The following is a 17,213-nucleotide window of genomic DNA, read 5'->3' as shown; positions in this document are numbered from 1 at the left end:
AACCTAGGCGCAAAAAGTTCGGCCAGGTCCATATTTATGTATTTCCATTTAAATTATAAGGGGGTTAAAAAAACAACAACAAATTAATAAAGAATATTTATTTCTCTTTCCCTTACATAAAAATAATTCTATATAATGACTTAAACTTTATATTAGCGAAAAATTCGACATTTTATTACCTTCATTACATAACTCACTCTCGTTTATAAGGCAACTTATTGAAAACTCTAACAATCTCTATCAAACGCTCAATATATTATTATTAACATTTAAGTATACCTAAATTCTCTAAACTCATTCAATGTCACTAGAAAAATACTTTGATTCAATAAGTTTTAACCGCGCATTTTTCGAGCAGCCAAAAAAATAATAAACATGTTACATTCGTGAGAATGATGTTATAAGAAATAAAATAAAAGAAAATTTAATAAGAATAATACTCATACAAATACAATGATTTTTTTAAGAATTATTAAATGCAAGTCGTCAGTAGAACACTTTTTAACTTAAAAACGAAATACATTCACATAACTCGTATGACTAACGTCGTTACAAATATATTAAAGATCTTTAGTAGAAAAACTATAAACTGCAACTGATTGACAAGCGTTATTCGTTTGTACATCGATCGTTAATGATATACATTACATTAAAAAATTTGCATTTATATTAATAATATAAAACTACAAATTCACAAACAAAAATTAAAACTTCAAAATTACAAAATATATTTTAATATATAAATTTATTGTATAAACACCCTACAATCAGACACAATGACTGTGAAGCCGACACGAGTAACCACAGTCAACGTTTTACATAAAGAAAATCAGATGACCAGTCATTAAAATTACAATATAAAAAATATTAAATATATAAAAAAAAATGTAAACGGAAATATGAAAAAAGTGTAAGAGAGCATTGTGTATTTGTGTATGTTACTGCTGCTGTATTAATTTAAGAGAAAAGCAGGTAAGTCAGCACCTATGATACTTAAGTATACATTTATACCTTGTAACAGTACAAGTGAAAAGTACGATATAACAATAAAACCGATCTTGCAATGCAAACGTTATTATTAAAACAAAAACATTTGCCGTAGACGCGAAATCGGACATACTTACCTACTTACACAAATTTTATTTTATACATGTAAACCTTTCTTAAAAAAATGCACAACTCTATGATTTCATAACGACAAAATATTACAAAAATAAATCTACTGTTGCGTTGACTATTACATCGTAAGTAAACTGAATCTATTGTGCGAGTGAAGGACTGTACATGAAAAAGGTGAGCAGCGTTGAAACCGGAAGTATTTCTTGAGAGTCATAGTAAAATTGTTAACACTAGAGCAGTAAAAATCACTACATGAGGATGCATTTTTCATCGACGTTCTCTCCCTGAAACATAAACAAGAACATAGTTCGTCAGATTTGTGGATATGTCGAGTAAGAATAAATTATAGAAACTCAATTAGCTTTGCTGTGCTAGCATTAGAAATGTTCATTAGTGCTACACTTTTTATGTAATGGACAAGAAGATTGTATTAAAAAGACAACAGTGAGTTATATGAGAAGATTAACACTTTTGTTGCCGAACTCTAAATATCAATGTATTACATGGCAAAAATATATTATTTTCTCCTGAAGCAACCCATTAAAAATGAACCCAATTTTTTCTTCAATAAAACGTCAATCCGATAATTTTCGACGAAGATACAAAAATCGATGTATCAATTTTGGCAATAAATGGTTTAACCCTTTCTGCGCCTAAGCATGTTAACGGGCTCTTATATATTTTATGATAAAACTGTTTTATCTCTTAAGATGATGAATTGCGAATATTATCGATATTACTGAGATCGAAATCAAAACTTTGTTTGATGTTTAATGAGTTACTGTTTGGGGTTGTGCCGCGTGGGATTTTTCTGTTACTAACAAAAATAATCAACATCAATTATTCCTCTGCATTAAATTTGCTAATACCCATTTTTAATATAAATATATATGATATGTATTAAATTAGTTAATATTTTTTTATATATGAATGTATTTTACAATATTTTTTTTTTTATTTTGTAATGTGATAACCCTCGCTCAGAAGACCAAAAAATTATTCTAGGTAAATAACAGTAAAAATGACACATTGTATATTTATTATATTTATGTCCTCGTAAAATATAGCATCGATATATTTTCGAAAAAAAAAAGTTTCTATTGATTTTGTTTTTGCTAGAAAATTCCTGGCCTGTAATGTATGCTTGTATTAATAGTTTGCGGCATTTAAAAGGTTAACAATTGAGGTCTAAGATAATTTTATATATTTGCACAAAATGAATATACCTTGCATTATATTATATTATATGATATGATTATGGCAATTTTTAATGTAGAAAAGACCTAAGCATTGAGCAAAGAATAAAATATTTCCCAATTTATGCATACTTTATAGCAGGCCTCGGCAACCTTTTTTGGCTGCGGGTCAAAATAATAAAAATGTGACTATTAAAAGGACTATTCGGGTCAGTGAATATTTTTGGTCCTAGCAACCATATATGTGGTCTAGACGTTACATCGTAACACGTTAAAAAAATTATATTTGCAGAACAGAAATGGGTCACTTCAAATCATCAAACGGGTCACTTGGTGACCCGCGCGACAGGTTGCCGAGCCCTGCTTTATAGCATTAACTTCACAAACAAATCGTTACATATCTTGCTTCTCACATAGGTGCAAGTACACCTGAATAAATAACATATGAACATTAAAAATTTCTAAAGAAACATCGTCAGAAAAATATTTAATTTATATTTGTAACAGTTGTGCCCAGATGTATTAATCACTATAGGCAATAATTTTAGTCTGGCAACCCCAAATCAATCCCAATTACATTGCAATAATTAATGACTAAGTTCGAATCTAATATGAATCAGTGTTTTTTAATTTTTATCTCATCTGAGAGATCGGAAATAGTGATTATTATATAATTATAATTGCAATTGATCATCATATATAACGTTTTCCTGATCTAGATCGTAAACAGATGGTATAAAAATTCTCTAAGCTACTTTAGCAGATTTAGAAGACCAAGGAATCAGCCACTTTCCGCTTGACATCAAATCTAATTCAGCTACAAAGTTTAAAATGCAAGAATAGTCTTTGAGACTATGAGACACAAACATCAAACCGAGAACAACACAACTACATTAAAATCAATCCTTGTAGGCTTTTTTAACACAAAAATTTCATTTTTAATCTACTTTAAAATTGGAAAATAGCTGTGAGCATATTTATGTTAACAAACTTGCAACAACCTTAGGTTAAGTTTGGTAATGTTGTTTCAAAAAGTTTAGGCTGTAATATTTTATGTGTAACTCTTCGGCTGCCAAAGTCCAATGTATCGGCTTTTGCTACTCTAGCAAAAAATTTTCATTGAAGAATTGAATACATTTTTATAACATATATTTTTGAATTACGTAATACATCGATATTTAGATAGTACAGCAATCACAAGGTTGAGGAAAGAAAGATCAAGATAATATTTTTGTTTATAGTTCAGAAGAAAGCCCCATTAATCCTCGTCGTAAAATGTTGTAAAAATCACTAGAATCTTCTTTGATAAATAATGCCAATTCTGCATCATTAAAAACTATGCTATATCCATCAGAACTATTTTAAAAACCAGTCTCACCGATAATAACCTATACAAAATCTGGTGAAGTTATGTTTTCATTTGAAACATAGTAGATAGGTTCATTGACATTCAAACAAAATTAAGCGATAGGGAATATTTGCTGCATTATGCATCGATGCCGGTACAAGTGCATATTTACAACCAGAATGAATACATATAGTTTTAAATAACATAAATAAAAGAAAGGATTATTTGGTTATTCAATAGGAATGTGCCATGAATGATAATGATGATGAAGGATTATAAACGCTCTTAACTTAGGATCACTTATGATCGATTATTAAGTGGTCTTGGTGAAGTATGTAACAAAGCCACCAGTTCTCAATGTATAGAGAGAAGTTAAGCATTCAAGCTGCGATAATGTGAGCGAGAGCTTCCAGGCACACAGACCCCGGGGCTTACCGGCCGGTCTTGTCGGAGTTCTAGGAATTTGAATGACGGGGAAGATCGCGCGCTACCAGTAGGAGCGCGCGCGCATTGCAGTCGTATTCACCTGTAACTGGCTAAAATCGCGACGAGCCATTTTGATAGATTCCCGGTGCCGCTGGGTGGTCGTGCTCATCTGCCGCCGCTGCCTCTCAGATTCCGCCACTTCCTACAACACAAAAGTTTGCTTAGAGATAAGAACGACGAGACAAGTTCTCGTACGCGGTACAAATACGCACTTCGTTGTTCGAGTTGATGACGATCGTGGTCATGTTGTCGCTGACGAACCACTTTTGAGTCTTCATGACGAGGTTGTGCGGGGGCTCGTGTTCGCGGCCCGCTTCCGAAGACCACACATTTATAACACCGTCCGGTTCGATCTTGATCATACGATGGAACTTATACGTAGTTTCCTGTCCACCAGCACGGCGAACCAACTGCCAGCCCGAAAGACTCACTTCCTGAATACAATAATTCAATGATATATTTTTTTGGTATTGAAAGATCTAAGTTAATTTAACGAATAGGCGGCAGGAGGATCTCCAGTGCGCCAAGCGGAATAATACAATATGCAACCTAAGCTATGGAAAGAAAAAAATACCTGCAAAGCCAATGTTAAATTACACTATACAACGAGATTTATATATAAAATTACACACAGACGTCAGCTGTAGCATTCATTTTTCATATAATAAAATCTTATCTTTTATCATGTAATTTTACATATAAACCAAGTTATATTATCATTGTATGCAAAAAAAATTCATGTTATTGACCCTCAATTATGTTAAATTATTGACACAGTCAATTCCACACATGTAAAAAATGTTATCGATCAAATTATCGAAAAACACATCTAAGCAAACTAACGACGATAAGCTGATCAAACCGAAAATAAGCGTGACCTCACCTTCTTTCCTTTGTTGTGGATCTTCACGTAGGATCCGTCGGGGCACACTTCGGATATTTCAATATCTCCTTTTGCCGAACTTGTGATGCTGAAATCTTGCAAGCTCCTGTCTTCGCTCTCGTCCAGCAACATTCGCTTGCGGGCAGTGCGCAACGGAGTTCCGCGCCTCATCGTCGATCTTCCGCCCATGCTCGATTCCGGTGATCCAGGAGTGAGATTTAATCTAAATACAAACAATACTAATGGTAAAAACAATCTGCTGCAAATTTTAATCGACTTTTCAATAAATATAGTACCTGTCTTCCTCTCCTTCAAGAAGTGTGCGGTAGGTGGCAATCTCGAGGTCGAGAGACGTTTTCACTTCCATCAACAAAGAGTACTCTTTGAGATTTTCCGACATTTCATCGCGGAGTCGGGCCAATTCGGCTTCCAAAAGAGCAAGATCACCAGCGTGACGGGCTCGTTCACCTTGGAGGGTCTTCTCCAATTCGCGGCAACGATTCTAATCATAAAAAAATTAGTAACTGATATATATTTAATGATTAAGATTTAGCAAATTCAAAATATCTTACATTTGAGGCAGAGTTTTGAGATTCCAATTCAGTAATGCGCAGATTAAGACCGTCTACTTGAAGGCGAGCAGAGCGCAATTCTTCAACGGCAAGTCCAGTAGCATTGCTGTTACGATTGGCGGCCGCTTGAAGAGTCTTCAGCTATAAAGAAAAATATATAGAGTGAATCAAAGTCAAACACGATCATTAAATTTAATAAATACCTTGCTATCGTATCGTGACTCCAACTCTTCGCGATTGGCGCGAACGTTGGCATCTTGCTGCTCGCGAAGCTCTTGCAGCGACTGCTGCAGCTTGGCTTCGTATTGTTGAGCGAGACGGCCATCGATCTCAGTGATGTCGACTTGTCTGCGAGACCTCGTCTCGGTCAGTTCTTGTTGATAGATCTGATCCTTAAACTGCAACTCTTCGCGTAGACTTTGCAGCGTATTCTCCAAGTCGATGCGACACAGTGTCTCTTCTTCTTGGATCTTTCTCGTCTCGGCCAGCAACTTGCAGAGTTTCTCCAACTCTTTGGAAAGATCCTGTGAATTGGGTTAAACAATTAAATTGATGCTCTAAAAATAATAGGGATACCATGAAAACATTTCATAACTAAAAAAAACATTTTTTACGCAATTGTATCATAAACAAGTTACGTCAATGAAAGTTTTAAAGCTAAAATTAGTTTTAGTTTTCATTAGGTTAGTTGGGTTTGGGTTTGAACAGCAAATGGACGTTTCACAACTGTCAAATTGAGTTTCATTGACATTTTAAAGTAGCATTAGCGCCTATCAGTTGAATTATATTTTCATTAGTGGTGAAAATGTATTTGGACTTCACTAGTGAAAATATATCTTCAATGAAAAATACACTTTCACTGTAACATTTATACATCGCATGTAAATGTATACATTACTAAGTATGAAAAGTTGAAATCATATAATTTTACTAGCACCTGCCAGATAAATTCTAGTTTCACTGAAAAAATGTATTCCAAGATGATTTCAATGAAATGACATTTAAAAAATATATTTTCAGGATAGTCCGAGAATTTCTGGTTTAGAATCAGGGACCCTATTTCAGCTTTTTCCAGATAGGAGGGCAAAAATTGGCCAGTCAGTGGTCATTTTCATTAAGATTTATAGTATTTCATTAAAAGACGCATTTTTCTGACCAAATTCAAGGAGGGGAAAATGGCCCTTTATATAATTAATTATAAATTAAAATCAATAGATGTAACTCTGCAGCTGGGTATAATATATTTTGCAAAAAGAGGAATCGAAAATTTTCCTGAACGTCGGATGAATGAATTGTAAGATGTTTTTCTTTTATATAAATAAATAAAATTTTAAATACATGTGCTTCATCTTGAGCCTTCTTCTTTTCGCCAACAGCAGCATTGTACTTTGTGTTTAGATCGGCTGCTCTAGATTCGAAGAGGCGAGCTGCGTTTTCTGAATTAACCAGATCTTTGGATTTCTTGTCGAGTCTGAAAAATAAAAAGAGATGTGATTAAAAATATGTAAATAAATAAATTTAATTATGAACTCTTAAACAAAGATGTCTTATAACACAAATATTAGGTAGTACCACATGAAATTGCAGTTTTTCAGTCAGTTTGAGACAAGTTGTGTGCAATATTTCAGTTTCGGCTATTTGAAATAAACATATGCCCTATCATCTTCATTTATTTTAAATATGAAGTTAATTTTATTATTACGTTATTATTTTATAACGTCAATAAAGAATTCAGAGAAGGGTCTGCTAAACAGAGAACAATCTATAAACCATCCACTGGAGAGCTGAAGCAGTCGCATTGTTTTTGTCAATTATTTATACTCCCCAGTGATGCTTTGAATAAATGAGTAGCTCATATCCTAGTCAGTTAGTAATTTTATAAGTAACGATAACATTTTCAATAGGAGGTTTGTGCCAACTTTTCTTTTACTTAAACACGGATAGAATACTCAAAAACATAACTATGTACATTCACGTAATTAAGATTTATATCAATTACACCTGTAAATAATATTATGTTAAATAAAGAATAGAAAAAAATTCGTGTCAGAAACACAAACGAGCCTCGAGAAAGACCCAAGACCATTATTAACGAAAAACAATCAAGGACTATGGTAGAAGCTAATCTATAATATATACAACGATTTGAACACTCGTTTGCGACCTAGGAGTTGGTGTAATGACTATATATCGCCACCTCGCTGCGATAGGAAAGGTGAAAAAGACAAGTGGGTTCCGTATGAGCTGACAAACGGTCAGAGGTGTGTTTTTGTTAAAGATTAGAAATGATAAACATCCTTTTATGCATTGAATCATTACTTGTGATGAAAGGTGGATTATGTATGACAACAAAAAAAATCCGAGCAGTGGTTGGACGCGGATCAAGCTCCAGGACATGCACCTAATCCAGCATTATATAAAAAAATTATGGTCACTGTTTGGTGGACAGCTAAAGGAATAGTCCATTGTTCTTTTTTACTACATGGCGAATCATACTGTCATGAAATTTATATAATGTATAAAATTTACAAGAAAAGCAACCAATATTGATCAACAAATATGAACCAATTTTGTTACATGACAACGCTCAACTACATACATCCCAAATCACAATTAGCATCCTCCTTACTCACCGTCATTCGGAACTATTCTTAAGAAATTAATCATTTCGAAATCAGGCAGATTAAGAACTTCCAACGAATGTCGATTTTAATAAAAATTGCATATTTAATTTACGATTTCGTTGGGAGAAAACCATAGAAAAGAATAGAGCTTATTATGATTAAATATATTTTGTATCATCTGATATTTAAAATATCTTTCTCGAGCTTATTTAGTGTAAAAATATTAATAATATTTGTAAAGCATTGAAAATATGGCGAACTGTATAAACTGCTTTTCAAGAATAATACGGTATCCCTCCGCCACGGATAGTAACGGTTTCGAGTCACCCCCTGGCCAAGCAGAGCGCAAGTCATCGCCGTGCAAACCATGTACTTTAGAGAATCTACCGTCAGGGCTTTTGCCCTTAAGGCCTCATAGCAGGCCAAGCACAGCTGCAGGTAGTCATTCACCAAGCTTTTGTCTTTGGAGAGGAGCCCCATCAGCACCCCAGAATACCGTTCTTGGTAATTTTGTTAATTATAGTGTAATGAACACCCACAACACGTGTCGGCTATAACTGAACCATTTAATTTATAGCCCAATAGAAAATAATCGGCTTCTTCACATATTACTAGAACAGTAACACAAGCAAAATACAGACGCTTTCACATCTTACATGGGTACACCACTACTGTATCATTTTTAAATTTTAATGTGTTTATAATAGTGGTTCTCAAACATTTGAAAACGAAAAAATCCGCGACCCACGTGATTTTTTTTATATTAATCTTATGAATCTATCACGACAACAGGGCTAAAGGAAATAGAAAATAGCATAGCTTTTCGGTTATTATATTATCCGATAATATATAGTTCAAGTTTGGCTCTGATATTATGTACCGAATATTTGATACTTTTTTGGGAAATAAAAATTAAAATAGTTTGAGAACAGCTTTTCGTCTGAATCATAGTTATATTCGAGTGTGTCGCACGCGAAAAAATAACCTGCTGAGACATAGTTTTTATGCGGAATCCATGTCAAGGTATACTTCCTATGCAGACGACCGCATGCTGAAAGGTCAATAAATCGCAAAGTGCTATAATAAAAAGTCGCGGGGAAAAATAAACACACATCTAGCATCGACCAAGGGGGAGCGAATATAAATAGTTTCACATTAGTTGGTGTGCTCGCACACACGTGCGTTCTCGCGTCTCACTCGTTCTGTATGTTTGCATGTACATTCCTACATTTTACATGGTGTCGCGGAAGAATCGTTTAAAACGAAATTAAGATGCGGGAGGGGCGCGGCTCCGGTTATGGAAAAGACCGTTGGCCTCTAGCGGTTCTCAAACTTTTCCAATAAATTAGTGACCAACCTGTTTCGCCACTTGGCAATGGCATAATATTTATTTACGATTTGAACGACCCATTGTGCAACTATGGCGGCGTTCTTGGAAAAGAGCTAATAAAATACATGATGTCAAATAAATAGTTGCGCGCAAGGCGACTTGATCAGCGACGATAATTATGTAGACATATTTTTACTGTAAATAGGAGTTAAAAAGAGATATAGAGATAAGGAATTGTCATATCATTTCAGCAAATAAATGATAAGAATATATTCTAAGTTATAAAATAAAATAAAAATATTTTGCAATCGATCTGAGTCACGCATTTACTGTAATCATTGCTGTTGAAATTTTGAAACCCAGTTTTAGATCAAACGAAAGACTTATTTGTATATATTAATAATATTTATTAATTTTATAGAATCGATCAGATTTTTTAAATTTCTTACACGATCCATCGAGCAAATCACTTCAAAGCAAGATTGATCTTGCTGAGAACCTCGTTATTTCGTGACAAACATAATGTGCGCCTACATGACGACACACACGCTAGCAGCGTGGGCGAGAACCAAAAGCTACGGCTCGTACTCGAACATAATTTATTAATAAAAATGAATATAAAAAAAAATCATGGTATAAATACTTTGTAAGTAAACGATGTCAGGAAACTACCATCGACGCCCACATTGCAGTCGCAAAACACAAATAAATAAACAAACGCACGCGACCGACCCTAACGATATAAGAATCAAGATTTATATAGGAGGGTGTTTTATTGCAGCTGCAATAAAACAGCGGTCTATTAAAAATAGCCATAATCGAATTCCAGATAGGTTTCCAGGAAATATTAGTCACCAACCGCACCCACGTGCACTTTTTCTAATGCAACACTATTTAATCAAATGCGAACTGTGACGGTGCAATTTTAACGCAATCGGTTAATACTTGATCGCATATTGGTGACCGCGACCTGAATCAAAAAGTTTTGTTTCACTTGTGTTTTACATTTTTATATAACAGTCCAAGAAAATAATACAAATTGAGTTAATCAGTAAAATATTGCTATACATTTTTACATATGTATACCGCAGCGTGCTAAAAACCAGCACCACTTCTAAAATTCATAAAAATTGAAAATATATTCGTAATCAATGGTTGGATTTTAGACTTTTTATCACTCATTTAAAGAAATAGCTTTGATATTTTTGAGTGATTACCTGACCAATTTATCGTCAGTCATTGTAGTGAAAAATATGTATAAAACATATAAAAGCAAATTGTCCACAATTTAGTTTTAGTAAAAAAAATCAATGTTATTATATTTTCGTCAATAAAAGTTTTACAGACTGGAAAAATCGACCTTCGATACTATCGGTATCACAGAATTAAATTTGGGTAGTGGCAGATTTTTTTTCAAATACAGTAGACCCCCAATAACACGGTAAATTGGGAATGTGCTTTTTGGGTGCGTGTAGTTGGGGGACAAGAATATACTCGTACATATTTATGCAATACGTACGTACAGATACAAATAAAGTAACGGGCACCCAAATAGCACGTCCCCAATTTACCGTGTTATTGGGGAGTCAACTGTGCATACATTTTATTTGTTGAAAACGAAATCTCCATGGCTTTGAATTACGAAAACGACGATGCCCATATTGCTTGAAAGCAGAAGCGGAGAATAAAATTATGTTTATTGTAGGAAATTTACCTAAGTAGTGTTATCGGCGTAATATATCAAAGTAAATGATATTATGCGGAATTTACGTATTTTTAAAATATAATTGACGTTTAACCCGAATAGAAATCTGGATAAATCTTATTGGGATATTCTAAAATAAATATTAAATATGTAATAATAAAAAATAAAATATATAAATAAATCTCATCTCAATCACATAAACATCTCAATCTTCAATCACATTAATCTGTTTTTTGAAAAAATGTCATTTTGAACCAACAGATTTACAATTTTGTGTACACAAAACTGACAAAAAATCACGAGTAATATAAAAATATCTTTTATTGTAATAAAACTAGTGGTACTCTTGCTAGCGGTGTAAAAACTTCAGAGACACAGAAGCGGTCAATGAAAGACGATATTTAGACTTCTTGTTAAAAAAAAAAAGATTCGCCCGCATTTTAATTTTGTTTTTTACAATATAATGCATTAATTAAAATTAAAAAAATAAATCGTCATCTTATTGATTTTTATTGGTACTCGTAAATAACACAATAAAGGATCGGCGTATAAAATATTTTTAGAAGGACCTGAATGTAAGGAAGATTGTTTAAACTTATGGTTTGAAACACGAATTATTCATAAATAGTCAGACAGATAATTGTACACAAATGTAGGCAACTTAAGGCCCACTGTCCACGGAGGCGTCGCTGCATAGACGCGTATTCGTCATTGTACGCTTGTACGCCTGCTTGCTGGGTACATATAAACTAACGAAATATTATTTGACTTCTTACCTCACTTCAAGCTTTCTCAGTCGACAGTGTTTCGTTAGTTTATATTATAAACTAACGAAACACTTTCGACCGAGCTGCAACGTCACGCTCACGTCGCTGCATGCAAGCTTCATGACGACAGGCGTCAAGCATGTCAGACGCCCGGGCGTATCGAACTGCATGAACGTGTTGAAAACAATCGCAATTTCAGCTGCTAATTTTTTCAGATCGTCGAAAAGTACCAGTGTCTTTATAATAGTAATCTTGCAAATTATGCAAGAAAAGATATTACTGAGAAAGCTTGGAGTGAGGTGTGAAGTCAAATAATGTTTCGTTAGTTTATATGTACGCGGCAAGCAGGCGTACAACAAGCGTACAACAAGCGTACATCAAGCGTACAATGACGAATACGCGTCTATGCAACGACGTCCCGTGGACAGCTCACTCGGGCGTCTGACATGCTTGACGACTGTCGTCATGAAGCTTGCATGCAGCTTCGTGTGCGTGACGTTGCAGCTCCGTCGACAGTGTTTCGTTAGTTTATATGTACGCAGCAAGCAGGCGTACAACAAGCGTACAATGACGAATACACGTCTATGCAGCGACGCCTCCGTGGACAGTGGGCCTAAGGCCGGTTTCACACGTGCCGGATGGATTTACCCGGCACCGGGCCGGCGCCGTTTACAAAGCTTTCACACGTAGCCGGTCTCTGGCCGGTTTCTTCCCAACCCGACCTATACCCCGTCAACTGGTGCCAGTAATTTAGGACTAACGGCTTCACATAAGTCCTTCCACACATTTCGCGTTATTTTTTATTTTTGTATGTATTCTACTAAGATAATTAAAAGAGATTACATTAATATAATTAAAATTTCGAGGTCTATTTCTTCCGCTATTGCCTAAACACGAGGAATATATATTATATTTTATTACAAGATACCACAATCACTGTCAACGGCCCGGTTCATGTTTGAGTTTTACCCCCACCACACTCAACTCGGTACCCGGCGCCGGACAGTTTAGTGAGCGCGGCCGGCGACAACCCGGCAGTCAGCGCCGAGCCGGCGCCGGGTAGATTTGTCCGGCACGTCTGAAATGATAGTACTAGCCCATACAACACCATCCCCACTACACGGCGCCGGCCCGGTGCCGGGCAAATCCACCCGGCACGTGTGAAACCGGCCTAAGTCGGAATTAGACCGGCTTGTTTATTATACTAAAAAAATCATGAATACGACAATAGCTACTAAATCTTTATTCAATACCTTCAAATAAAATGTTTTGAATCTTAAATCATTGGATTTTTTCGCAAAATTCGCGAACATGTATTAACATTCTACAATATATTACAGCATGATCTTAGCAATAAAGCAGTTTGACTTGAATGAATAGACATCCATTAGATAAGCCGACTAAACAATTGCCAGTGTATTCGAATGCTTTGGTTTTGCTAACCATTTAACATTTGAAATATGCGAGCGGTACTAGATTATTTTTTCGTTTTCTTTTTATTACCAATTAATTAAAATGACGATGATAATGTAAATCCCAGTATTATTGCAATCAATCATAACCAATCATTAGTTCATACTTATCGAAATTGGTGCAATAAATCGGGTTAAGGATAAAAATAATACTTTCTTTGAAAATCGAGTGATTACTTACACGTGAGGCGTAAAAATGACGTATTTTACGAAACATTTGATAAAATAAACATGGATTACGGAAAGCAGCGTAGCAGTCGTATACCTGCCAAAAACATCCAATGACCGAAGAAATGCGTCTAACACACGAAATGGGACAATCGACACAAAATTTGGACTGTTTTTACACTCTTATGAGATTAAATAAATTTATACATGTGCAAAATCCAGAGAGGCAAATGATCTGGGGGGTGCTTTTTGTATTCCGAATTTTTTTATAAATTAATATTTTTTTACCACATTATGTTTTTAATGAATATTGCTTCAATATATAAAGTTTGAAAAATATATATAATATAAAAATTTACAAAAGATTTTAATTTCGCCTATTACTTGTTAAATATATCAGGTAATTTCTAATTCTACGTATAATCGCAAGCAATGATATAAATAATGAAGCCTTGAAAAATTAAATCGAACAGCACATCCATTTATAGACATGATTTTGCGAGGCATGTGACGTCAAACTAAGGTCAGTCAAGATCTTTTACATGCGAAAGGAATTCAATGGAGGTTCTATCTAAAAATATACATGTGTCAGAAAAGACTGCAGACACAAACAGTCGTTATAAATATTAATAAAATCGATTTTTCTTATCTCGATACTTAAAACAAAAATAATTATAAATGCAAATCAAGTTTGATTCGAATTTCATTCATAATAATGCCATTGAGCATATGTGCTAGTCACGATAGCGATTCTCAAACTTTAAAATCACAGTTAATAAATTCATTACGTATTGCAAAAATATATTCAGCGACAAATGTGAAACAATAGTACATAACACGCATGACATAGTGATATAATAGATATAAAGAAACTTTAGTAATGCCTGTAAAATATTTATATGCATGAATTATTTTGAAGATAAATACTTTTGCAATTTCACGTGATGTAATGGAATGTGTGCTCAATTTTTATTTAAATGTATAAATAAACGTCGAATAGACATTTGACCCAATTTTTTTTCTTATCTTTCGACGTGTTTACCCTTTTCTCAAAATTAATTCATTGTAACTCATCTGTAATTGTTCCTCTATAATTTCCATAATCGTCTTCTTGTATTTCCGTGTTTATATTTTATATTTGCTAACATGTTTCTGTATATGTACTAAAATATCCTCAATGGTCAAAATTATTTGGAAATTTAAGATTTAATTTGACTTCAATAGTCAAATTTGAATGGGGTTACTTTGTACCCCGTTCCATTTTCTATGTAATTTATAGAATTTTATTTCGCTAGTTACGGTAAAAAGATTTGGCAATTCATCAGTCAAATTACTAAAATTCTTCGTAAATATGTGTCAATCGATGGATTTTGGAAACAATATTTTGACCAGCCGCTCGTCGAGGACCCGGCTATTGTCAAAGCCCAGAATTGTGAATTGTTATCTATGATTCTCAATCAAAAAAGTTTTGTTTTTAAATTTGCATACTTATTTTCGTTAAATAAATTAAATAATTATTTTTAACTACAGCCGACCGTGTTTATAAAGAAAATTTTAAAATCGATAGTAGTGATGATGAATAGTTATTCTTTCACAATTATAATATGACTGACGATGACAACTTATTTGACATTATTTTTTATGTAATAGCAATGATATTCTGAGACATTTTCAGGAGCCTATTTACTTCTTTCAATTGTTTTCACGGAAACTACATAATTACTGGTGCTCTTGTTCTCGAGTATTATTTTAAGTACTAGGCAACTCCACAATAAGCACCGCTATCTGATTTTTGAACCATCTCTCGGATAGTATTGATTCGTTCTCATTTATGTGTTTGCAGTTGATGTTTTTTTAAATATGTTTAATTTTTTCGATACTTTCCTATTATCAGGTATCGAATTAATTCTAAAAAATATTTATTTATATACAATTATATTTTCATTGAAAATAACTGAAAAAATCTGTCTCGAACTGAAACAAAAGCCATAGAATTCCTGCAACAACTTGTTTTGTTGTGTTCAGGGTTCTGTCCAATGCTCACCGACTTGTCTAAATTTTAAAACATACTTATGTAGCAAATCAACGCTCGTGAGCGTTGGTCGGAACAGTGAACGCCCCATGAATAACTCTGTAATTGTATATAACTGAATAAAATAAATAAATATTTTTTTAGAAAAAAATTGACGCCAGTGTTGCAATATGCAAAAATGATGGCCATAACCGAAGTGGGTTCGAATCGGAATATTGTCACGGAGCAGTGGTTCTCAAGTCGTGCAAATGTCACGGTTCACTATAAATACTGGTGACGCAACCTTCGTTTTCGTCGCTTACGTCACCGACGCGGCGCGGGAAGGTTGCGGTTATGAAAGAGCCGGCCGGCCGGCTGAGCGGCGGGTCGAACTCACCTCTTTCGCAAGTCGTCGTTCTCTTCCAGCAGCCTCTTGTTATCGATCTCCAGCTTTGCCTTCTCGCGAGCGGTTTCGTCCAGAAGCCGCCGGGCATCGCCCAGCTCGTGTTCGTACATTCCCTTGATACTTGAGACTTCGCGCGTGACGACATCTTGCTGCGTTTGCACCTCTCTGGTGAGCCTCGAGTTCTCGACTTCGAGGTAGCGCACGCGGTCTATGTAAGCGGCGAGCCGGTCGTTAAGGTTCTGCAGCTCGTGCTTCTCCTGCAAGCGCGACGCCCGCTGCGGACTGACGGGAGTCCGCGAGCGCTGGATCGGCGTGTGCCGGCCGCCGGTCGCGCTGGGGGGGCGCGAGCCCTGGCGGGGCGTGCTGCTCGACTGCGGAGTCTGCAGACCTCCGCCCCCCGTAGAGGAGACGCTCGCGCCCGCCGTGGCCGCTGCCACCGCCGCTGAAGCCTTTTTACCCTTCGACGCCATGTCCGCGAACCACGACACGCCCGAACGTCAGACGCCGCGAGACGCACTGTAGGCACGCCAAGCTATGTCACGTGATGTGCGGCCTTAACGCGGCGACACGACGGCCATTTCTAGTAATAAATATATTTTATTATTTTTTAGATACTGGAACGCCTTCTACTATATTCATAGAAATAGCGCTAGCGCTTGTTCTTAGGCAGGGGCAGCCTTAGTTTATTTACCGGCCCAAATATTACCAATTAGTGGCGGCTGGTCATTTTTATATTTTTACAAACTTAACATAATTTGTATTACACATATAGTGACATGATACAAATATAATAACTTTTTAATTAAGACAGATACTAAAAAACAAAGATCTAGCAAAAAATTATAATAATAAATAAATATTAACGCTGTGATGTTTTTAAAAGTCTAAGAAATGCTACCATTTATAATTTATTTAAAAACATGTTATTATTTTTCAACTTACATCTTTCTTATGCAATTTAAAGTTGCGTTTACATTGCGCATAACTACTCACGCAACTATTTCGCGAGTTAAGACTCACGTAATGTAGAGGTGGCTTCCACCTTGAAACTTATTGCACGAGTCAGTTTCGCGGCGACCCACCTTCTAGTGACTGTTCTAGTCGGTTTTTAGGCGCGCATCAAAGA

The 17,213-nt window shown here is 35.2% G+C and overlaps 1 protein-coding gene across 5 annotated transcripts; it reads right to left on the bottom strand.

Annotated features, from left to right (window-relative positions):
* Positions 1 to 81: 81 nt before the first annotated feature.
* LOC148232410 (lamin-like) lies at positions 82 to 16,605 on the bottom strand. 5 transcript variants are annotated; one of them, XM_088191869.1, is made up of 9 exons: positions 16,079 to 16,605; positions 6,943 to 7,075; positions 5,808 to 6,128; positions 5,605 to 5,745; positions 5,329 to 5,534; positions 5,033 to 5,255; positions 4,362 to 4,583; positions 4,190 to 4,291; positions 82 to 1,403 (listed from the first exon to the last, which is right to left on the bottom strand). In XM_088191869.1, the coding sequence occupies exons 1-9, from the start codon at positions 16,555 to 16,557 to the stop codon at positions 1,368 to 1,370; spliced, it is 1,863 nt and encodes a 620-aa protein (XP_088047995.1). In that variant the 5' UTR covers positions 16,558 to 16,605; the 3' UTR covers positions 82 to 1,367. The 5 variants fall into 5 exon arrangements, 3 of the variants coding, with proteins under 3 accessions (XP_088047995.1, XP_088047996.1, XP_088047993.1); XR_015810618.1 differs by having other exon boundaries at positions 914 to 1,403; positions 4,099 to 4,291; XM_088191870.1 differs by lacking the exon at positions 4,362 to 4,583.
* Positions 16,606 to 17,213: the final 608 nt, after the last annotated feature.

The sequence above is a fragment of the Plectrocnemia conspersa genome, unplaced genomic scaffold, assembly GCF_051122295.1.
Source record: "Plectrocnemia conspersa isolate PC_06_02 unplaced genomic scaffold, ASM5112229v1 ptg000009l, whole genome shotgun sequence".
Taxonomy (NCBI): domain Eukaryota; kingdom Metazoa; phylum Arthropoda; class Insecta; order Trichoptera; family Polycentropodidae; genus Plectrocnemia; species Plectrocnemia conspersa.
This window is presented reverse-complemented; position numbering and strand designations above follow the sequence as displayed.